The 25091-nt window shown below is 43.6% G+C and overlaps 1 protein-coding gene across 1 annotated transcript in view; it reads left to right on the top strand.

Moving 5' to 3' along the window:
* LOC147731528 (sodium channel protein type 2 subunit alpha-like) overlaps positions 1–25091 on the top strand; it is a 951803-nt gene that overhangs the window by 500954 nt on the left and 425758 nt on the right. The window contains exons 11-12 of the mRNA XM_086956592.1: positions 5601–5906; positions 15734–16075. Of these exons, the coding sequence (XP_086812718.1) occupies positions 5601–5906; positions 15734–16075 (648 nt within the window). The remainder of the gene's footprint in view (positions 1–5600; positions 5907–15733; positions 16076–25091) is intronic.

Here is a 25091-nt window from a genome sequence, read left to right as displayed (position 1 = left end):
TGGCTATGATTGATGTCAACTGCAGATACAGGCTTAAGTTGGTGTTTGCTGAGCTGCAGTGTAGAACTCCTGTATGTTTGATTTGTTGGTCTGTGGTGATTGTGGTTTGAACTGTGGTTGAAACAAGAAAATGCTTTGGTGGCCACTGGGCTCTAGGTAATATAGGGCATGCTGCACATTGGCAAACTACAGTAGAGGTAAAGCAGAACAGTGGGAGTTACATAAGGGTTGTCATAAAAAGCCACACATTCTTCCAGAGGGCATTTGAACTTGCAAACAGGAGTCCCAGTAAATTGAAAAGAGTCTGCAGAGTCTCAGATTCAAAGTGTGGCTTCGGTTGTGCCAAATTCTATGTCATAAAAAAGGATTGACAACTGTCACTGGTCTCCCTTCAGGTGATACAGTTATTACTTATGTTATGTTAAGCAGATTTGTAAAACAATTGTTTACCCAGGAAGGTATCCTGGCACTGAGCAGGTGTGAGTCTAGCTACACCTAGGGCCTACTGCGACCACTAGAAAAGCCAGGTCATCATTTTCTTGTGGAATTCAAAGAGTGAAGAGAAGGCTCTTATGTGTAGCTGAAGGTCATTCCATGCTTTTAGGATCAATGTAGGTGATGGCTCGACCGCTGTATCTGGTTTTCCATGTGTGCGGGATATGTGCAAGTAGGAGCTCAGACAAGCAGAGGTGAATGGAAGGTTTGTTAAAGCAGATGCTATTGTTGAGGTATGCTGGACCAGTGTTATGTAGTGCCTTGAAAGTGTGTATGAGGAGTTTGAATTGTGCTTGTTCGTGTATTGGTAGCCAGCAAAGCTCATTCATGTGTGGTGTTAAGTGAGCGCAGCCTGGGACGTTGAGAGTGATTCTGACAACCAAGTTCTGAATGGTGTGCAGCCTTCTGGTATTTTTTTTATTAAGATGCCGGCATAGATGGTCCAGCTTGCTCGTGATGAAGGTGTGCATGGCAGTATTCCAGGTGCTGATTGGGAGCCATTTGAACATCTTTCTCAGCATTTTCAGGGTATGAAATTATGAGGCGGTGACAGCATTGATTTGGGAGGTCATGTCAAGTTTGCTGTTGATGATGAGCCTGAGGTTCTTGATGTGTGTGTTGGGTGTGAATGTCTATCCTTGCTCTGTTGGCCACCAGTGGAGTCCTACAATAAAGTGCTTTTACAGAGAGATGACAATCCAGATCCCACAGCCAGTGGGCGATTTCAGTCATGCAGTCGTTAAACTTGTTCCGGATAGTGGGTGTCTTGTCTATGAGGGAGAGAATGAGATTGGTGTTGTCAGCATAGGAGAGGATGTTTTCATTGTGAGAGCATATAATGCTGGCTAGAGGGATCATGTATGTGTTGAAGAGGGCGGGGTTAAGGCAGGATCCATGTGGAACTCTGCAGATGAAGTTGTGGGCATCCGAGGTGTACAGTGCTATGCTGACTGACTGGGTCCTTCCAACAGAAAGGAACAGATCCATCAGAGCACATGTCCTTCGAATCAGATGTGCTGACGTTGGATGAGAATGGGGAGGTCATGGAGGATAAGGGCTGTTGTTTCTCCTCCATCCAAAGTCATGCGGTTGTCATATGTGGTGACAATGAGGGCAGTTTCCATGATGACGTTGGGTTTGAAGCCAGACTGAGTGGTGTCAAGGAGTTGGTAATCATTGAGGTATTCAGTGAGGTGTCTGTTGATGATTTTCTCAAAACCTTTGGCTTAGAATATTAGCAGGGAGATTGGTCTGTGGAAAGCAAGCATTGAAGGGTCCGAGAGTGTTTCTTCAGCAAAGGGGGGACAGGTATGTGTATCCAAGTATCCAGGAAGGTCGCAGAAGATGTACATGCATTTAGAATGGGTCTGAGCATGGCACCGATGGGTTGCAGTCCTCTGTAATAGGCATGGTAGGATCAGGGGTCTGACGGGACCTCTGATTGGATGGGCTCCTAACACCCACATTCAAGTCACTGCACAACTCAAGCCCCACCTACCTGAACCGTTGCATCTCCTTCCACCAACCATCAGGCACCTCCACTCTGCAGGACTCACACACATGTCATGCATACACAAAACCAGATCAAGAGGACAGGCATTCTCTTATATTGCCTCTAAGGCATGAAATTACCTCTTTCCCCACATTAGAGACTCCTCCTCTCTTCTTAAATTTCAAAAGAAGCTGAAGACCTGTTTTCTTTCCAATTATCCCACCTAATATAGGCAGGGCAAGGCACACACATCTACTCAGCCCCAGGATACCCTTGTGGACCATAGTGCGCTTTACAAATACACATAACTTAACATAACATAACATGAACTTCATGGTGTTGGCTGTTTCTTCCGGGATGATGATGGACCACATGGTTAGCATTGGTTCTTTGGATAAGTTTGTCAACGACCTTCAGGTCTGAATAATTGAGAGATATGGTTGCAGAGGTCCGTTGAGAGTGTCTGAATAATTGAGAGATATTGTTGCAGAGGTCCTGTGAGGGGTGATCTGGTTGAAGGCAGCTCCTGCTGAGGTGAACTCTTTCACAATGGCGACATTTCTCTGCTTCTAGTGGTGCTAGTATCGATGCAGTCACCAGAGTGGCACATTCATTTGGTCCAGATCATTTGGTGGTAGCGTCTCCGGGCCGAATTGAACATGCCCCTGCCTGCATTGCCCTGGCTCATTTTCTATTTGTGCTACATTTTTTTGCAGTGGTGTTTCATCAACCTGTGTTCCACTGTGTATGAACTGACCTGGAGTCTAAATATTCTATTGTGTTGTTTTAAGGGGGCAGGGAGTCGATGCAAGAGGTGATCCAATTGTTGAAATTATTGATGGGTTTGGGGAGGCTGTTGGGTTCGGATCAGTGGATGTGGATGTGGAGAGCGATGTTGAAGTCGTTGTTAGTAATGCTGTTCCAGTTTCAGAGGGCTGATATGGTGGTAATGCATGTGCATTGAACCCAGTCAGGGATGCTGAACTTGACTAGGGCGTGGTCTGAGCAGGGGACTGCTGTGGGCTTGCCAACATGGATCTTGTCAAAGATTATGAAAATACGGGCCAGTAGGTGTCCAGCGATGTGGGTAAGTCCATTTACTTGTTGGGTGAGACCTAAGCTTTTATGAGTGCTTTTGAATGCTTTTTAGTTGGGGGCTTTTTCTGTGTGTTTCAGATATTGCCGTTGGTTATAACATGTGAATTAAACAAATAACCACTGGAATGTTGGTGTTTAAAATGCGAACATAGAATAATTTCTTAAAGCCATCAAAAGTTCTAAAATTAAAGTAAAATTACAGGATCTTAATGTGATTTGATGGTAGTTTAAAAATCATAGTACATCGCAATGTGAAAATGGAGGTTGTTAAACGTTTTCAAAACCACGCATGTGGGCCATAACATAAGCATTCCTTATTTGGAATGGTAATTTACTATTGTTTGTTTTATGTGTGTCAAGCTTCCCTGTGTGAGTTTGTTCTTTTGACAATTTTATAAATAGACTCTATTTGAACATTGTAAATGATTTAGTGTTAGATTAGACACAATTCTAAAGTTTGGGTCAAGTGCACATGTAGACTTTTGATTCCTGCGAAATTATTTGTTTCTAATAGAAACCCTAGAGAGTTTTAGCCAAGGCTAAACATTCAAAGGGTTGTCATATTCTTTGTTTAGACACTCTCTATAGCATGTTCTGAAGTGAAGTTCTTTCATTGAGATGGTTTTAAAAAGATGAAATAGGTTTGGTCAAATGACAATGAAACCTCCACTGGATGGAAACACTTTTGTAAATCAAGTGCGCACTTTATTAATTGTTAATGGTTGGTAAGTGGTCTTAAGTGGTCATCTCAAAATTGTTTTTGTCATTGACTTTAATTTGCATTTATCCAGATGGATATATTCTAATACATTTCACACATATATAGAGACTTATGGAGGCAAAAACTATGTTTATTTCTTTACCTTACTTAAAACTCATATAACTGTTCTGCTCAGAATAGGGTGGCAGTGTGCTTCATGTTACAAAAAGCATAGAAAATGTTTTCTCTTCACAATTTGAAGGTCAACACACAAAATAAGGAGAGAGTTATTTTGATTGTCCACTATGTAGAAAAAGTAAAGTATTTCCAAATCTTTACAAGCAAATGGTATGTTGGTGATAGCTGGATAGATAAGGATGATAAGTACACTGTGCAAGACTGGTGCAAAATCAGAACTCTGCTATATTCACTAAGATGGACCTTTTTTATCGAACTGAGTCTAAAATCATAGTTTTATTAACATTGCAAAGATAGAGAAGAAGATTTTTCTCCACTATAATGACAGAGGAATACGTTTCCAAACTATGAAGGCTTATTTCCAAATTAGTAAAGTTGCAATCTCCAATCAGATTAATTAAGCATAAATTAATAATCACCCAAATATGTCATGTATGAACATAATCCAGGTAATTCAAATTGGCAAATTCAAGTATACGTTATTAAAGACAGCATATGAAAAATAAGGTAACATTTGATTTCAATGAAAGGAAATTCCCTAATATTAAGCCAAGGTTGTGGGTAAGTCGGGAAATTTAGAAGCAACATGTGTCAGCAAATATAGTATTGAAAGTAGAAAAAAATGAAGGGTCCTATTAAATTGAGAATTAATATGCTTGCTTTCAATAGTAGCTGTAGGAGCAATAAAATAAGAAGCATTGGATCTCAAGAGAGGGAAAAAGGATGTCCACCTTTAAAGGTGGACATGGGCAAGTTTTATATCTAACTAACAAGCTTAATACAGTTAACATTATTTCATCCAAGTCATACATGTTCCCACCCAGTAAGAATCAATTAAAAAACTGTGTTACCACTGTACTTGATGTCAGCCTCCTTCTCACCAATAAGAAAATGCCAACTTCTCTTTCAACCCCTCGGCCATCACAATATCACGCAAAGGAGTATTCTCCTCCTCTGCCTACCATCCTTTGCAGGTGTTGAGAAACATGGTTAACTTAATCAGTATTAGCAAATATAACCTTCATGCAATAAGGTAACAGAAAACAATTTTAAATGAGAACACATGTGCTTTGGTGCATGTAGCAAAAACGAATTAGGCACAACAAGCAGAACTGCAACATTTACTTTCCAAAATGGGGTTAGGTACCTAGGCCCACTCTTGTCAATGTTAACATGTTGATACCCTATCTATAGTTAAACAAACAGATAAATTACTTTTTTTGTCTAAATCTAAGTGTAAAAGGCATACATATCAGTAATGGCTATGCGCGTAACAGCTTAACATTTTTTAAGTGCAAATATATGATGGTGATACTGTGTCACCATTGGTAATAGCCTTCCTCCACCAAGAAATTGTAAAGATGTTTAAAGCAGTTCATATTTGGCAAGATTGGATAAATTTCGTCTGTTTGCGACTACATTGTCTCTTAAATGGTACGAGAAGTCAGAAAGAGTCCAATATCAGAAACATTCCTATCCCAAATACATTTGCTTACATAACCCCCACTTAATCTTTTCCACTTCCTAGCAAATGATGCCCCACTATGAACAAAAAAAGTGATTAGCCTTCTGCAGTGCTGTTAATTCTAAAAAATCTTCAATTTTATAACGTTGCAGGCACTTGCAGCTGCAGCAGCAGAGGAAGCATCAGCTGATTCAAGAGACTTCCTTCAAGATGGGGAATTAGAACGACTTTCAGAGACTTCTTCCGAACGGTCGAAACTCAGCACAAAAAGTGCAAAAGAAAGACGAAACAGAAGAAAGAAAAGAAAGCAAAAAGAACAGTCTGATGGAGAAGAGAAGGGGGATAATGAGAAGTTCTACAAATCTGAGTCTGAGGACAGTATCAGAAGAAAGGGTTATCATCTTTCCATTGATGAAAACCAAACAGAATATGAAAATAAATACTCTTCTTGCAATCAGGTACCGTAGACCCTCATATGATACAGCCTCCGGGCGATTAAAACATAGTCTGTGAAAATATGAATGGCATGTATGCGTTATATCTTTAATGAAAATAAAAGTTTTGACTTTAAGCCACTGCAAGAATTTTTCAGAATTTAACAGACTGAGGCCCTAATTTTGAGAGTGTCTCCTTGATATATTGATCCTCTTCTCCTGGGAGTTGCTGATACCGGAAGTCCCAGACGTTAAAATGAAGAGGGATCATTTGGAGAACCACATGCAGAAATTGAACACCTAAGTCTGAGATCTGCATTTTCTGTGGTACTTTTTCTGGAAACATCACCTGCTTTCAACTGGTGAAATCTCCTTTAAAGACCATGGACATATAGAGGCCCATTATGATATCGGGCGGATTGCCCCCGCCAGGCTGGCGGTGGCCACCACCAGCCTGGCGGGGGCTATCCGCCCGACATCCACTCTTGATTTCCCCCCACCATATTAGTATGGCGGGGGGACCTCGGCGGATGGAAAGACCGTCTGCCGCTTTTCTGCCCTGGTCGCCTAGCGGCCAGGGCGGAAAAGGAATAATATGGTGGCGGTGTCTATCAGACACCACCAGCCATATTATGATAGGATTTTTCAATGCCTTTCCGTGGCGGAAGGCATGCAGACTTTACTCTGGGGGCCCCCTGCGGGCCCCCAGAGTGAAGGAGAGTAGGGGGGTGCACTCCGGGGGGGGGGTACCTGTGGTACCCCCCTGCATTTGCATAATCAAAGCAGCAGGCACCGCGCGGTGCCTGCCGCTTTGATTATGCAAATGCAAATGTGCTTTTTAAGCATTGTGGCGGGCAGTGCTGAGAGCACCGCCCACCACAATGCTTAACATGCAGGATGTGCCCGCCACTGTGGCAGGCACATCCTAATACCCCCCACGGGACCCCCGCCCTTATGGCGGGCAGTCCCTATTACCACGAGGATGGCGGGCGGGCAAAGTCCGCCCACCATCCTAATGACCACTATAGTGTTCACGCTAAACCCTTAATTTCAAAGGGGCCTGTAATTTATATTACTGGCACCTTTGGAATTATCGGGCATTTGTAATTAGTGCCTGACATCAGTGTCTATAATATAGTTGGATTTTCATTTTGTTGTTAAGTTGGAAATAATTCTGTGTCCCATGATGACGGCATGGATGTAGTGTGTGTAAGGGGCAATTGCCTAATATAGTTTTCACTATAATGTTAATTAATGCTATACGAGCAATGTAGCTTGGAACAGAAGCGGCTGCTCAGTGCACTTTCTGCAATGCCTGTCGATCAGCACTTTTTAAATCAAAACCTCGCTAGTAAATATCCAACACCCAAATTTAAATTTTAACTTGAATCTCTGTTTTTGTTTGTTAGAGATGTGAGTGCAAAGGTTTGATATTTTCTCATCCATTGGTAAAGTACTGGAGTAATTACATGCCCAGATTGAAGACAAAGGGAAGGTTGAGAGGGTACAGTTCAAAAGATTAGACTGCCCTTACCAGAAACACGTTCTGAGTACTTCTGCTCAGTTTCATATCAGCCAGACAGCACTACCAGCCAAACTCCCTATGGTACATTGTGGTAGCTTTGATATGATGGGAGGAAAGTAGTGTGTTAGCTCACTTGTGTGGGTTTATGTTTTTTTTTTTTTTGCGGAGTGACAGTAAGGGTCGGGGCTTTATGGAGCACTCAATGTCACTGTTAAAATAATACACAACTTTGGAAAAACTGTTAGCGCTTAATAGGATTGGCCAAATGGTATTTAAGACTAAACACCCCAACTTACAGATTTCATCCTTTAGAATCCTGATGGCTCTTAACAGGGTAATTGGACCTTTGCCGCTGTTTTTCAAATAGAGCTCGAATGAAAATACAACCCATGCATATATCGTCAACTGTTAGATCCTTAATGATCAGTCAATGATGAAAGGTTAAATATGTTTTCAAAACCTGTATTTATCTTAAAGGATTAGTCTGGTTTGACATCTTTATTCAAGTTAATCAAGCTTTCAGAAATAATTAATAAAAGGTTGATTAGTGACAGAATAAATCGATACAGAATGATCCATAAAGGAGATTGACACTAAACTAGCAAAGAGCCTAATCTACCCTACTCAGAGAAACCCAAGGAGAGTTCCTTTTGCAGAAAAGAGCAAGATTTTGGAGCATGGATAGAGCTACCCATGAAGAGTCATTCTGGAAACTCTCCTGAGTTCCTCACAGCTGCAGGAGCAGCCGTAAGAATATCAGTGAACGAGGATTGATCATTGCAGTAGCCTTGATCAGGAAAAAAGGTATAGGATTAAAGTCATATATAGCAATATCTGTCGGCAATGAAGGGTAAGGATAAAGGGTCTTCTCCAAGCAAGTATCAGAGTTAGAATGATAGGTCGACTCTAACCTAACTAGTTAGGAGCAATCATTAATATATAAATCACACAATAGCGTGACAAAACTTTAGTAATTGTTTAATATTCTCATCTAGAGGAAAACACCTATACAATGCTGTCGTCAATATCTGTTTCTTTTTTTTCCGATTCTGAAGGTAAACATTCACGCTGGTACATAGTTAAACACAGTAGCCATTTACTAGAAACATGGAGGAAAGTTCTTATGAGAACCTTCTTACCTAAGCTAAAGCTGCAATCTGTGTCTATTGTGAATACATTGATTAGTAGAGGCTGAAGCAAATATCAATGATGTTTTAACTAAGCACATATAAAATATATCTATATTATTGTTCATTATATTAGTCTATTCATTGTGAATTCCCAGCAGGCTCATTGTTCTCTAACACGATCTAATATAACATGATAAAGCTAAGGAAACATACTATTGAACTCAGCACATTCTCTAACAGGATGCTGGTAGTAGGCAAAATGTCTTAATAAATGTCTATTTAGCTTATGAGTAAGAGTTGATAGTAATAGACTTGGGCCTAAGCAAAGGTGCACATTTATGTATGATACCTAGGTACAACAAACAATTATTCACGTTATTCTCATATACAGTTAATCAAGCACATTTTCCTATGCGTGTTTACTAAGTCTTTCTTTTAGCAAATGTGTTTTAATAAATTCCTACACGTAATAAGGCAATCACATTTTAATACGTATCAAGAAGTGCATTTTAAAGTGATTCTTTTGTACGTTTAAAACAAGCACATTTTTAAGGTGTCATTTTTATGTGAAAACATTTCTACAGCATTTTAAACACATTCTAAAGTGCAATTCTAACATGGTCTGCAAGTCAAAATTTGCTTTGAAAACTAATTTCATTTTCTATGTGAAAACATTTCTACAGCATTTTAAACACACTCTAAAGTGTAATTATAACATGGTCTGCAAGTCAAAATTTGCTTTGAAAACTAATTTCCTTCAGGTGCAATGGTAAGAAAGGAATGTGTTTTTTCTCTTAGCTCACTCGTCTCGGTGTATGGGTTTTATGGGCGGAGTAACTGTAAGAGTTGGGCCTTTATAGAGCACTCGATGTCACTGTTAAAAAAAACACACCTTTTGATTTCTCTTCTGGAAGTTACTTGGGGTGCTCATTATGTCACACAGCACTCCTGAAAGTCAAGGTGTACATTATATTCTAGAAAAGGAAGGAAGAAGTGAGTGAGAGATTTTAGAGAACATGTCCATGTGGATGTCCCTGAAAGGGAGACGGGGGCAGTGAAAACCCCTCCACCCTGAATGAGACAAGATGATCCATCATTATGACCTGGAGGTCCAGTGGCAGACCATCTACCAGGTCAAGGGTTTACAGAGATGGAGCTATATGATGCTCTGATGGTGAAAACCCTGCAGTTCTCCAAACTCTAAATGTGGCAAACGTGAAGTTGGAGTTTGGGGCACCTGGCATTTTTTGGCAGACTTTTAAAAACGTTGCATAATCTGCTGTTGACTTCTGGATCCTTAATTGAAACATATATTCTCAGGTTCAGAACACCTTGAAATTGAGAATATCCTGCAACAAAGATTGCCTTCGGTCAACAAGAAGAATTCCACTTGACTAGTTTTCTGGAAGAGACTTTGTGGCTTCTTTCCAATGAAGGAAGCCCCAGCAACTTTATTCAAGAAGGCCAAGTCTTTATGTGGGCTTCTCTGAAAAGTCCTCGTGAATATCACGTGCTCTTGAAACTTTAATTTTCCAGGACAATTTAAACTGAGAGAAAACAGCTCTATATTTATGGAATCCAGTGGGATGAACCAGGAGATTATATTTAGCAAAGACTAATCCTTGTTAAATACTGCCACTTGTTAAATAAAGCCACAAAGGCTTTTGACTCCTGTAGCCTTTTTCAAGTTTGCAAAATGTGCTGACTGAGGTACAGCATAGTCAATTCGACCACATGGAACCCTCATTGGGTTCCGTCCTTGATATTGTCTCTTAAGACCATGTAAAGCTTTCAAACCTGTAAAAAAGAGGTTTTTAACACTTTTAACTCTGCTAGGTATTTTCCTTTTGTACACCCGTCTTTTGGATTTCTGCTGTGAGTGAGACCCACTGAGTCTCAATCACTGTACGCTCTGGTGAAATGGTTTTGCGTGCTAACCATCAGTACCCACCTTATCATAAATGGTCCCCTGCTGCACAACCAGGATAAGAGGGTTTGAGCTAGTTGCTCATGATCATGTGTGCACCCTTCTACAGCCTGAGTGAGTGGGATTAACTGTCTAATGCCACTCTCTGTCCTATTTCTATTGCTCAAAATATGAGGATGATTTTGCTAGATCATAGATTTGAAAACAGTCAATAAATAAGGGAATATTACACATGTCAAGACGGACAACTTGCAAATTATTCTTTCCTTGATTCATTCTATTTAGGTTTCTTGTAATTTCTAAAAGCTTACCATTACGTTCACATTCCCCCGGTAGTCTCAGCTATTAGCTAAGAGTGCAATATTTGAAATGGCCCACACAGTGCTCACCAATGTCTGCCCCCGTTAGTAGGGATAGCATACCTTAATAGAAATATGGTCCATCCAAACTTGGATGAATGGCTGGTGCATGCTTTACATGAGTAATTGGCAAGATAGGACTCCGCCAGTATTGAATTACTGATCAAGCAAGTCAGTCTCACATTGATCAATAGCACAATGGGGAATTGACATTTGCTTAACGAGGGGCCAGTTTGGACAGTCTGTGACTCTGTGACAAAGGTAAGGAATTGCCTTCTGGGCTAATTGTAAGCATGTTTGTCTTCTGAAACAATTATGTTTTAGAGGTTTTGATTGTCATTCCCTTTAAAGGCAACAGCTGTCTCTCTGAGTATGATCAAATATATGTTACCTATTGCAACATTAAATCTGTCTCATGCAATTGTTTGTGTCTCTGTGGCCATGTCCATTCAAGATCCTAGCTCAGGATCCCAATTGTTCTGTTATCTCCTACAAATATTAACATTGATGCGGTGGTGAAGAGTGACAATTGCCATTGAGAGGGTGTTCTGCTCATGGAAACAGGCCAGGAGTCAAACTAGGTCCACACATATAAAACACTTCAATTATATTCTGTGTACTGCAAGTGTTTACTTCAGTGCTTTAGGAATGTGCAGCATAGGGCCCATGCCTCCACTCTGCTCTGCTTGTTGCAGTACCACTTGGCAGCAGTATTGTCCATATGAACCTGAGCCTGACTGACGGCAGGAAAGCCTTCAGGGGCAAACTGATGTGAAGCTCAGCTTCCCCAGGGGGCCAGAGGCCTCTTATCTCCTCACATAGTGGGATTGTAACCCAATTGTCTTCGACTCATTGCAGCGGAGGAAATGCCTGGACCTCCACTGTATCCAGGACCGCCCCATGAACGGAATACTCTAGGATGGAACCAGGTGGGGCTTTGGCTTGTTTATGGCACACCCAAACAGTGTTAGGAATCCTGCTGTCATTCAGAGGTGGTCCACCACTGTCTTTGGTAAGATCACCTTGAGTAAGCAGCCATTGAGGTAAGGAAATACAGGAACACCCAGTCTGCAAAGATGTGCAATGACCACCACCTTCACTTTTGTAAACACCAGAGGGACACTGATGAGGTCAAATGGGAACACAGCTGTAAGAAATTGGGTTACTGATTGAAGGGGTAAAACCTGTCTCAACCAGCAACCAGTTTACAAAACATTTAGTCGTTTTTTAGAAACAAAACAAAGCCAAAATGAAAGAAACCCATTCAGCAGAATCAGCAAAATGCAATTTTAAATATTTTAGTGAAACAAGCACCAAAAAGCACAAAGCACCAACTGTGGATATCTGGTCTTGCCGGACCGGGACAAAGTCACAAGTTCAAGCTGGCTATGTAGGAGAGTGGGCCTGCTACAGGGACCCAATTAGGTGCGCTGAACAAAGCACCTTCGGAGTGTTGCGAAGATCCCCAGCAAAGGTGCATCTCACAGCTAAAGCAATGTGTAGGTTATAAGATGCAGCGAGGCAGCAATGTGAGGTCCTGTGACATTGTCAAGGATCCTGCCGACATGGCTTGCGATGCGAAGTCGGAGCAATGTGTCTGCTTCGATGAACTGTGAGGCTGTGATGCAGAGTCTGATGTGCTGCGAGGCTGCGATGTGTAGTCCGGTGTCATCGTCGAGGTTGCCATCAATAAGGATGCGTGGGCCTGCACTGAGGACTGTGGATGCATTGCACAGCAGAAGGTCAGAATAGACTGCAGAGGCGATGCAAGTCTTTGCGACGAATCCAATCCATGCAGCAGCAGTGATTGGAATGCTGACTAATCTTAACCATTCATGCACAATCACAGATCTGGGCCTAAATCTGTTGTTTTTGTGCTCGCGACGCCATTCCACTTTGGACCTACCCATATGCAAATCAGTCTTTACCCTGAGCCCCATGAGAACATTCCAGCCCGCATTGCCAGGCTAGGTCCTCCCTGGACTGGAAAACAAGCATCCTGGGACTGGTTTCTGATTATCACCCCTCATCAGCCAGGCTAGCTTCAATCCAGTGGCACAACGAGCAAGGGACACACGTAAGGACATACCCATCCCACTTAGGGTGGACATTGCATCACAAAAAGATGATGGACAGATTGCTGAACAATGTTGAATATTCACCCCTGTCACAGATCTGGGCCCAAATGCATAGTTTATTTTTGCCCACTAAGCCATTCAAGTTTGGACCCAGCCGTATGCTAATCAGTCTTGACCCTGCTCCCATGGGAACAGGCCAGCCCAATTGCCAGGCCAGGTCCTCCCTGGACTGGAAAACAAACACTCTGTGACCGGTTTTGGGGTATTGTACCTCATCATACAGCTAGCTTGAATCTGGTGGGATAGCGAGCACAGGACCCACTTCTGGTGTCTCAAAATACCCAATCCACTTAGGGCGAAAACTGCAACACAAAAAGATGATGGACGGAATGCTGAACACTGTCAAACATTCACCTCCAGTCACGTATCTTGACTAAATCCATTGTTTTATTGCTTGCCACACCATTCCAGTTTGGACCCAACCATATGCAAATCAGTCTTGACCCTGATCCCCATGGGAACAGTTCAGCCAAACTGCCAGGCCAGGTTCTCCCTGGACCATAAAACAAGCATCCTGGAACTGGTTTCAGGGTAGCACCCTTATCAGCCAAGCTTGATTGAATCTGATGGTGTAGTGAGCATAGTACCCACATCTGGGCATATCCATCCCTCTCAGGGTGAAAATTGCAACACAAAAAGATGATGGACAGAAAACATTCTCCCCCCTAGTAAAAGATCTGGGCCTAAATCCAATATTCTTTGGCTTGCCACGCCATTCCATTTTTGACCCAGTCATCAGCCTTGATCCTGCTCCCCATGGGAACTATCCAGCCTGAACTGCCAAGCCAGGTCCTCCCTGGACTGTAAAACAGCATCCTGGGACTGGTTTTGGGGTATCACCCCATATCAGCCAGGCTAGCTTGAATATGGTGGCGTAGCGGGCATGAGCCCCATTTCTGGGCATACTCAGCCCACTTAGGGTGAAAACTGCAAAACAAAACTATGAAGGACGGAATGCTGAACATTATCAAGCTTTCCCTCCAGGCCCAGATCTGGCCATAAATCCATTGTTTTTTTGCTCAGTACGCCATTCCAGCTTGGACCCAGCCATATGGAAATCAGCCTTGACCCTGCTTCCCATGAAGTAGTCCAGCCTGGACTGTAAGGTCAGGTCTTTCCTGGACTGGAAAAAAGCATCCTGGGACCGGTTTCTGGGTATCACCCCTCATAAACCAGGCTAGCTTGAATCAGGTGGTGTAGCAAGCATGAGACACCTCTGGGCGTACCCATCCCACTTACGAAGAAAATTACGAAATAAAAAGCTGATGGACAGATTGCTGAATATTGTCAAATATTCACCCCCAGTCCCAGATCTAGGTCTCAATCCATAGTTTGTTTTTAACCACTATGCCATTAAGGTTTGGACCCAGACATATGCAAATCAGTCTTGACCCTTCTCCCCATGGGAACAGGCCAGCCTGAATTGCCATGCCAGGTCCTCCCTGGACTGGAAAAAAGCAAACTGGGACCGGTTTCGAGGTATTATACCTCACCAGACAGCTAGCTTTAATCCAATGGCGTAGGAAGCACAGGACCCACTTGGGATGGCATACCGAATCCACTTAGGGCAAAAACTGCAAACACAAAAAGATGATTGACGGAATGCTGAACACTGTGAAACATACCCCCCATGCCCAGATCTGGACATAAATCCATTGTTTTGCTGCTCACTGCGCCATTCCATTATGGGCCCAGCCATATGGAAATCAGTCTTGACCCTGCTTCCCATGGAAGTAATCAAGCCTGAACTGTTAGGCCAGTCTTCCCTGAACTGGAAAACAAGCATCCTGGGACAGGTTTCGGGAATCACCTATCATCAGCCAGACTAGCTGGAATCCTGTGGCGTAGCAAGCACGAGACACATATCTGGGCATACCCATCCCACTTAGGATGAAAATTACTAAATGAAAAGATGATGGATGGAATGCGGAACACTGTTAGACATTCACCCCCTCACAGATTTGAGCCTAAATCCATTGTTTTTTTACCTGCTATGTCATTCCAGTTTGGACCCAGCCATATGCAAATCAGTCTTAACCCTAATCCCCATGGGCACAGTCCAGTCAAACTGTGTTTGATGGCGTAGTGAACACAGTACCAACATCTGGGGATATTCTGCCCACTTAGAGCATATATTGCAACACAAAAAGATGATGAATAGAAAACATTCACCCCCAGTCACAGATCTGGGCCTAAATCCATTGTTTGTTTGCTCACTACAATGTAGCGGCTACATCATTCCACTTTGGACCCAGCTAGGTGGAAATCAGTCTTAACCCTGCTCACTATGGGAAGAGTCCAGGCCAAACTGCCAGGCCAGGTCCTCCCTTGACTGCAAACCAAGCATCCTGGGACCGGTTTCGGGGTGTTATACCTCATCAGACAGTTAGTTGGAATCCGGTGGCATAACGAGCACAGGACCCATGTCTGGGCGTAACCAATCCACTCACGGTGAAAATTGCAACACAAAAAGATGATCGACGTAAAGCTGAAAACTGTCAAACATTTACTTAGTTGACTTTGTGTGTTCAGTTCAATATCTTTATTCGATCTAGTTGAGAAGCATAGATCCTCAAAGTACATACATAAGATACATCTTATTAAAACAGTGTTTCATATCATACATACTAAATATGTAAATAAGTATTTGCAATAAATAAGTATTTCAAGAGGAGGTAATTGAGTTAGTATTTTTTCTTAAGTTTTTGCTCTACTATAACGCATGGTTTGTTCACGTACGTTTCTGCTAATAATATCCTATTTTTGCCACAGTCTGCCATGAATATCCGTGGCTCCCTGTTCTCCCCGCGACGCAACAGCAGAGTCAGCTTCTTCAGCTTCAGGACCCGAGTGAAAGATGTGGGCTCCGAGAATGACTTTGCAGATGACGAGCACAGCACGTTTGAGGATAACGACAGCAGAAGAGATTCTCTGTTTATACCGGGAAAGCACGGAGAGCGTCGCAACAGTAACATTAGTCAGACGAGCAGATCTTCACGAATCCTGCCCCTCTTTTCGAGGAATGGTAAGATGCACAGCACAGTGGATTGCAATGGCGTGGTCTCCCTACTAGGTGCATCGTCAGCGCCTCTTGATGGACAGCTTCTCCCAGAGGTAAGTGTGCATGCTCATGAATATTGCAGCAGCATGATTCGTTTAATAAAAATTGGACCAAATGTAGTATATGGCCATGTCTCTTTTTAGCGCTGTGCTTGCATAACCTCTTCCATGCAACCTAGGCAGGTATTTTTGTTCTGCCCGGTGTATCAACCTGACATAGCACAGAGGGACAGCTTGCAAGGTTGCAAAATAATCCTGCTTTATCAATATTCATGAAGCCAGATTCCTGTCTGAATCCATTCGACCAGCAACAAAATGCAGAACTAGAGTTCCTGAATTTAATAACTCTCTCCATTTATTCTGATTTACAAAGTGGGCCTTTCCCCCAAAAATATCAACAAAAATGTACTTTAGGACATTGGGGTGGCATGCAGAGGACGAAGGACCATGGGACCACTGGGTTCTCCTCAAAAGCTCCCTGCTGTCATTTGCTCAATGGATTAGTTACTTAATAGTAGTAGTAGCTTCCTCTGCGATTATGGATAACACCTATTGAGTAGTCGGTACCCTTTTAATGCTTCGTGGCAGACGGAGCAGTTTCAGAACATTAATACATTTCCTCGTGATGTACATGCACGAGCTGGTACTCATTTTTTACCCCTTTCACAAACAACCTCAAAGTTGTAATTTAATTTTAAGTCACAGAAATATGTAGCTCACAGCGCCATTTTGATGGATAGAGTTTTGCAATCTCACCTTTGCAAAGCCAGTCACTTTACATGGCAGAGTCTTTGCGAGGGCGACTACTTGGTAACACTTCTGATCCCTTTATTACAAATATAAATCCTATGAGTCATTCTATTTATATGGAAACATGGTCTCCCTGTGCCAACAATACGGTAGTTTAAATCATCTGTCATTCAGTTTTTAAAGAAAAGATGGCTTCTCCATATGCTAGCAGATGAGATCTTTAACACCAATTGTAAATCACATTTTTATCTGCCCTGTAAGGTTGTTGTGTTATTGTGCAGCCAAAGAATCTGCGCTGTCAGTGCACACTGCAAAGTGTTATGGCAATTAATAGGACATTGCCATTTGCTACACAACTGCATCCCACGCAGCAAATGTCATTTATTGTCCAAAAGGTATAATATTCATTGCCTTTGAGTTAAAGGTTAATACAATTAAAGAACACAGCCTAGTCGTGGGCATTGAATTACATCTAAATTAATTTGGAAAAATAACAAGGCAATGCTCTGCAGGGTGGTAGAAAAGTACAAACTGAACCAGAATGTAAATAGTAGAACCTGGAAAATGTTACAGACTGTGACGACCGTAGCGCTGACCTATGGAAAAATTGACGTATGGAATCAACTTTCTTCTGAGTATCAATCTTAAGATCTTGTTATATTTACAATTACAGAGTTAGATGCACAAAGTTTCTGAGACAATGTGAAGACCCTACGAAAGCTTGCCTGTCTGATTTGTGTCAGAGACGGATAAGCAATGAGATTACTAGGACATTAGGCTTAGCTCCAAGTACACAGACGCAGCAATCACAATCGACAATTGACTTTTTAAAGGGACAAGAGATGTTTGGTAAAGCAAGGTATAAGGCATCCTTAGCATAATGAGGGGGAAAAGCAAACCATTTGTATCCCCATCATCATCGGTACCTCTGAGGTGTGTCCTGTTAGGGATCAGAGTCAGAGCCCAAAAGAAAATGGAGCCTCTGCTGATAGTTGTGTCACAGTAAAGGCACTGGATGAGACCTGATTGCATCACAACCATTTACACTTTGTTAATTGTATAGCGCACCAGGGATCGAGTTTGGGGTCTGACATAGACATTGTGGGCACAGGCATGTACTAATAGTATTACTGACCCGGAAGCCTGTGAATATTAGTTTTTGCAATCTCCCCTCCTTGTGGACTCAAACCTTTAATTCAAGTCTATTAACCTGCTGATGGGCAATAACTAAAATTATTGACTGGCTCCGTGATTATTAACACTACATTGCATTACAGGTACCCCAGAGCTCAAATGAGAATATCCAAGCGAATGCAAGTAGAAGATTGTGCTGGGGACGATAGTCTATGAACCTGGTGTGGTGAAGTGTACTCTTCTTTGCAGTCTTCCTCTCCGCCACACTTATCTGCAAACCTGATACCCCCACCCATCTCTCTCCATTCCCCTATCAGAGATGTCCCTATTTCTACAAACTCAAGATGCCCACAAATATCCCTGCAGAGGAGTCAAGGTCATACGGGCCATTGCCAATTGCTATGTACCTCATAGAAGAAAAAACCCACTGTGCATGTTTAGAGAAGCATTAACACAATCACGTTCACAAAAATCACTGTGAATATAGTTCCCATGATTGTCCTGCGGATATGAGAGGAGTCAAAAAAATAACATGCCGCAGGGCGAAAAGGTAGAGGGTGTTCGTACAACAAATGTATCTTATTTTATTTTATTTTATTTTATTTGTGCAATTTTATATAGCGCAAACTTTTCCCCGAAGGTGTCAGAGCGCTTTACATAAGATCCAGTTGAAAACATAAGGACTAACGGTTACATGCGTAAAAAATTGCAAATATTTGCTTTACATAAGATCCAGTTGAAAACATACGGATTTAGGATTACATGTGTTACAAAAAAGGTTCAATCAGAAAAAATTGCAATTGTACAAGAGATAAAGTCACTCAAGGAGGAGATACAAATGGATATACTCTAGGCATATACTAGTAATATCTCTATCTACATAGAGAGGGGATACACATGGATATACTCTAAGAGTCACATAGGAATGGTAGAGAGCACAGCGGACTACTGCATATACTAGTGATTAGAGTTATCTCTATATACATAGGGAAGGGGTAAGACTGGATATACTCTAAGAGTCACATAGGAAGGGTAGAGAGCATAGCAGACTACTGCATATTCTTGTGATTAGAGTTATCTCTATATACATAGGGAAGGGATACACATGGATATACTCTAAAAGTCACATAGGAGACTAGTAGTTAGAGTTATCTCTATATACATAGGGAGGGGATAAGACTGGAAATACTATAAGAGTCGCATAGGAATGGTAGATGGTACAAGGTCTACTGCAAATACCAGTGATTAGAGTTATTTCAATATGCCAAAAGGCAGAGTTCCAAAAGTGTGGATGCAGTCACAGCACAAAGGGAGGGTGGGAGGGATGCAAGGTTATGGAGAGAGGGGAAAGCAGAAGAGGGAAGAAACATTTGAGGATCATCCATGGGGAAAAGGGTTAAAGGACGAGGGAATGGAAGGAGGGCCAGAGTCCAGAGAAAACTGTCCGAAATCAGCAGCAAAGTGTCGGCCAGGACAGAATAAAAAGTCAAGAAGTCCAGGAGAGAAGGTGGGAGCCCAGGTGGGAGATGAAGCTGGAGGCCAGCCGCAGGCGCGTCATCATCGTGGAGAGCTTGCGGTCATCCGGCTCGGTGGGGGTGAGAGTGCGCAAGGTGGTGAAGAATTCAACCGCCCTGGAAGATGTGTGGAAATCGGCGGCGGGCAAGCAGCCTTTCACAGCACATTCAGAACACTGGGGCCATGCAGCGGGGGGAGGGGTAAGTGATCCGGAGATCCGGCCCTTGTTGCAGGACCACAGGGCATTCCGGTAATGGCAGTGGCCCCAGATCGGCAGCAGGTCGGGTGGCAGGCCAGACAATCTGAGAGAGGGCCGCAGGATCAACAAGAGGCCGGAGAGAAGTTGGGGCGAGCCAGAGGAAGCCGTGATCGCCATCCGAAAGTCGCCGCGGGCCGCCATCTTGGAGACAGGCAAGCGCTGGGAGGATTCCCTCAGTGGGGGTCGCCGTCAAAGTAAAGCTAGATGATGCTATGTCCCGTCAGCTACTGCGAAAATCTAGGCGTCTAGGCAAGCCGGGGGAGCGCAGGTCGCAATCCTACCTCCCAGCGGCGGCCGCAGTCGGCGGAGTCCACGGCGAGGTGCCGCCTGCCATTTTGAGCGCCACCGCTCTCTCTTCCTTCTCTTCGGGAGATCGGACCTGTCCGCCTACTTAGGAGCAATCACTGTTGCTCCGCACATGCCCCACTCGCTCCGCTCCATGTGGGGAAAATGGGCGATCCAAAGAAGGTCTGTAGCAGCCTAGTGCCGGGTTTGAGCAGCTCGTGAACCGGGAGCCGAGACGATCCACGTCTGCTCGGCTCCCGTCCCGACTAGTAGTTGACTAGACTTATAAGGACAGCTGATTAAAAGGTGCTGCTTGACTGGTAGAAGTCATAAACTCACAGGCCACTCAATTGCAAAGGTGTTCCTATCTAAGTGAAAATCGTGCAGTGCTCTCTGCATGCACTGGTATTTATATAGCGCAAACCTAGCTGTGAAGCATCTGAGTGCTGCACGTGGGAGTTCAGGGAAAAGCTACGTAATTGCCTATTTCAAGTGAGGAATACACCCATGCATTCCACACACATTCCGATCGAGTGATTTGCTTGGAAGCTAACAATTTTATGTCTAGCCCCAGGGCCAGAAATCAGACCTGAGTCCTCAGGTACCAAGGGGTGATGCAAGGCCCAGTAGGCCCCTTCTCCCCCTGCATTTGAATATGTATGGAGCAAGCGTCGAGTTTGTCACAAACAGTACAATGCAGAAAAATGCACCAAAGCATTGATTTTTTTTCAAAAAAGAAAATACAGATGCCCACTCACAAAAGGATACTGATCTTGAATTAGACCTAAAAAGATAATGTCGATATATGCTCTTTGCACAGCTTCACAATCAGTATTCCATGGGCATTACATAGTGTTGGTTGTACGCTGAATATTCAACTTGCATTTCCAGGGGTCTGCAAGATTCGCTTAATTTGCTTTCATATAACAACGAAAAATGTCGGCAAAATTGCGCATAGTTCTGCAAAATGCAAATGTATCATTTCGTGCTATATTTAAACAGCAAGTCTGCCCTTGCATCAGTTTTTGACACAGCGCTTGCTCAAAGTGCAAAAAAACACAAAAGCACTGCAGACAACAGCTGCTTGAATTCACGATAACTTTTCCTGCAAATTGTCATTAAAGAAACTTCAAATAACGTACAGATTGCTATTTGCACGAGTGCAAAGCACATTTCACCCCATGATCGCTATTTTCAGCCATCTCAAATAAAACACTCACCATCAAAGGCATAATTTGTCGATCAAACTCACCTTTGCAATGGAAACAACATACATGGCTGATTGTACAGTAACATAATTCATTCTTTGTGTTCTCTTAGAATCATCTTTATCTTATTTGTAGTCTAATTTAGGCTACGGCTCTCGACACGTATTTGAAGAGCATCGCCTGTGTTGAGACTTCTTTAGTGACTTTGGGGCAACAACAGAGTGCACCTTGTTTCAAGGAAACAATTTCAGTGAGACAGCCCCTGCCCGCCCTCCTCTTGAATGCATGTTAGGAATAGCAGAAGGGTACCTTATCTCGTGTATTCAGGGGCTGCCGAAGGGTTTCCAGTAGCCCACTCATTTCACATCAACTTTGCCTCTACCTGTCACAAGCTTGATGTTTGAACTGTCTTGAGCCGAGGAGGCAGGATTAGCTGACTTGCATCTGAATCCCACCCTAAGTACCACAGGAACTTGAAGGATCATGTTATAATGTTTTGTTCCCAGAAGCTCCCATGTTAGTTTTGGGGTCCATTGGCGAAAGGGGAGGGGGGGGGCGGGGAAGAAAGCACCGACCCGAGGCTCAATGTAAGTGTGATAAAGGCCGCTTTATTGGAAGCAGGTGCATTCTACACAATAACATCCTTGGCCTGCGCCGCACAATCTGAACCTCATGCATATGTAATTTCCTGCCTCACCCCCACCCCCTCCCCTAACTGATTCCCACAATCCACAACAGTACAATTAGCATAACGTCACTTTGCCTCTCCACCTGGCTAAATACTTTATTGTGCTTGACCTACCCCCGATAATCCAAACAGTTCTCCTGCTCTTCCCCCATATATTAGGAAGAACCGCCCCTACATACAGAATGCATCCCCACACCTGCTCCAGCGACAATGAAAAACCCCCCCACCCAATCCAAACCCCCCGTTTGCACCAGCCTCCAACAAAACACTGCCAAAATCCCCGTCACCCCCCAGACTCCCCCGCAAAAGGAAACTCCCCCCGTACGTAGCGATGGCTGCCCATGGGCCCCCCCTCCGAATCATGCCCAGGGAGGGTGGGAGGGAAAAAATTGTCTATACGCCACCCCCCGCCCGGCGGCCGAGACACCTCACTTAAAATGGTGTCTCTGCCTCTTGGCCGGGCGGGACCCCAGCCCAGACCAAAGGAAGCCCATCCCAGCCCCGCCCACCAGCCCAAATACTACCAGACCTAAAACTGTCCCCGGGCGGCGCCATCTCTACCCCTCTTTCCCCCCCTTTCCCCGGCCCCCAAATTTCCCCGGGCGGGGAAGGCCTACCTTCGGTTGCCCCCCCCCCCCCCCAGGACCCCATTTTGACGTAAAACAATTATTATTCAAGGTGGTGTATGTATAATGAGTGAACAGCATTGGGCAAGACACAGCATGTTTCTGGCATTCTCTGAATTAGAAAACACACAAGATGATGGACGGAATGTTGCACAATTGCAAAACATTCACCCCCAGTCACAGATCTGGGTTTAATCTATCGTTATTTTGCTCATCAAGCCACCCCAGTTCAGACATGGCCATATGCAAATCAGTCTTGACCCTGCGCCTCATGAGAACAGTCCAGACCGAGCTGTCAAGCCATGCCTTCCCTGGACCGGAATCAAGCATCCTAGGACCGGTATCTGGCTGTTAGCCTTCATCAGCCAGGATAGCTTGACTCCAGTGGCATAGTGAGAACGGGACCCACGTCTGGGCATACCCATCCCACATAGGTGAACAGCAAAACACACAAGATGATGGAGGGAATGTTGCACAATGGCAAAACGTTCACCCCCAGGGAAGACATGGATTGGCAGTTCGGTCTGAACTGTTCGCATGAGGCACAGGGTCAAGGCTGATTTGCATATGGCCATGTCTGAACTGGGGTGGCTTGGTGAGCAAAGTAACAATGGATTAAACCCAGGTCTGTGACTGGGGGTGAATGTTTTGCCATTGTGCAACATTCCGTCCATCATCTTGTGTGTTTTGCCATTCTCTGGATTATACGTTATAAGGAACAAAAGGACACTTAGCGTATTTAAAATTCGAACTGATGCAGTATAGGTACACAATGGAAGCTATACGAGTATCAAATTTCCAGACCCAGCCGGGAAAGGAGTTTATTTTCTGGAAGCAATATCCAATCTTACAGTATAAACAGTATAACTTGACACAAGCCTGTGCCGTACAAACCAGAGGAAAAAAACAAGGATAGCGTAAAGGTGAAAGGGGTGTCTTTCAGGCAAAGGAAAAGGAGCAAGGACAGGGTACTGTAAAGAGTTAGAAATTAATCTCAGTATCGCCTGGAGTTGGGTGTACACAATCACAATTGAAAATAATACACGTGTCACCCCACTCATGGGTGTCGACGTTTCGATCCCTTAGCTCAAATAAATACACGGGATCATCATCAGGACTTTGTAATAGACAAAAACATGCCTGAATGTGGTCAATACCGCCTGTTAGGAGAAAAGGAAAAGAGCAGAAGTTTTTCAGAGACTTAAGAGAGTTTTTTGCATAGATGCCAACTTAAGTAACACTTTCTCAGTAAGTGACCACGTGCACAGTGTTAGTGCCCTACTTAAAATCAACAATATTTACATATTCCTCGGATTCGCAGTGTCATGCGTGAGAAAATACGTCAAGTCGCTGTGTCGTGAGGGTGCTTGAACACGGGGAGGGAGGAATAGTATCGTGGGGTGAAAAATAACAGTCAGAAGTGACTAGGGGTTGTGCCAATGGGAGATACCCTACTGGTTTAATGATAAGAACAGGGAAGGTCATACCTCAATGAGGCGGAGAAAATAATCTCTAGTAGTTAACGGTCCTTCTCTTCAAAATATGGCAATGGTGCTAGAATAGGAGCAGAGCATAAAAGTGAATTAAGGTCAAAGGATCAGGAGGGTCATGGACATGGTGAGGAGTAGGCTAGAAATGAACCTACCACGTAGATAGGCGTGATGAAGAGCATTAAGGGGGGTCCAGGGGAAGTTTCTGCGTTAAAAGGTATCTCGAGGTCCGTTTTCGACTGCAGAGGGTAGCAGCTCTGAAAACAAAGTTACACTTAGCTCGATCGTGTGGAAATGGGGGACGCTTCGCACCCAAGGGTTAGGAAATAAGTCAACATACCTTAGTTCACTCTGTTTGTGAACGCGGAGTAGTTTTAACAATGCAGGCAACAATGGCCATGCATGTCGGGAGCCAACAATGTGGCGTTAGGGACGCTGTAAGAAGACAAACGGAAATAAATCAGCGCCTCAGTATGGTGTCAAGCAGGTAAACCGGTCGACAGCGCTGGCAGCGATAAACACTCACCGCGTCTGGATGTGGGTGGGCGCGTCTCTCGAGTGCTGCTCGGTCGGTGCCTGATGCGTAGCAACAGAACCAGTGCACCGGCAGACTGGATAAAGCCTCGCCGGTCAAGTGACTAGGGTTGCGAGCGTCATGAATGCAGGAAAAGGCGGGGGCCATCTTGGAGTGGATGGTGGTGCTTGCGCCGTGGGGGAGTGCTCGGAATTAACTAAAGTGCCAGGAGTGAAACAATGAAAGTTTGTGACAAAAAGTGAATTCAAGATTATTAAATATCAGAACGGTATAGTTGCAATACTTCTTATTTTTCATACTAGATTTTTCAGAACAGGAACCAGGTGTCAATATAGTTACCATACTCCTTATTTTTCAAAATTCATGTATGAATCCAACGAGGTATTTTTAGTGGTAACAATTTTTCCATGAGTCCCAGAATGCTTACTGTATACAGTTGTACCAGTTTGTCAGCAATGTAATTTAGTTCAATCAAAGCAAAGTAGTCCAATCCTCGCTACGGTTGAGTCCTTTTTGGATGGTGTTGAACTGGATGAGTGATTTCAGTTCCTCTCGATTCAGGATCTGTTGTAGGTTGCCA

This window comes from Lissotriton vulgaris, chromosome 2_1 (assembly GCF_964263255.1).
Source record: "Lissotriton vulgaris chromosome 2_1, aLisVul1.2, whole genome shotgun sequence".
In the NCBI taxonomy this organism is placed as follows: Eukaryota; Metazoa; Chordata; class Amphibia; order Caudata; family Salamandridae; genus Lissotriton; species Lissotriton vulgaris.
Note: the sequence above shows the minus strand (reverse complement) of the source record. Positions and strands in the feature narration are given on the sequence as shown.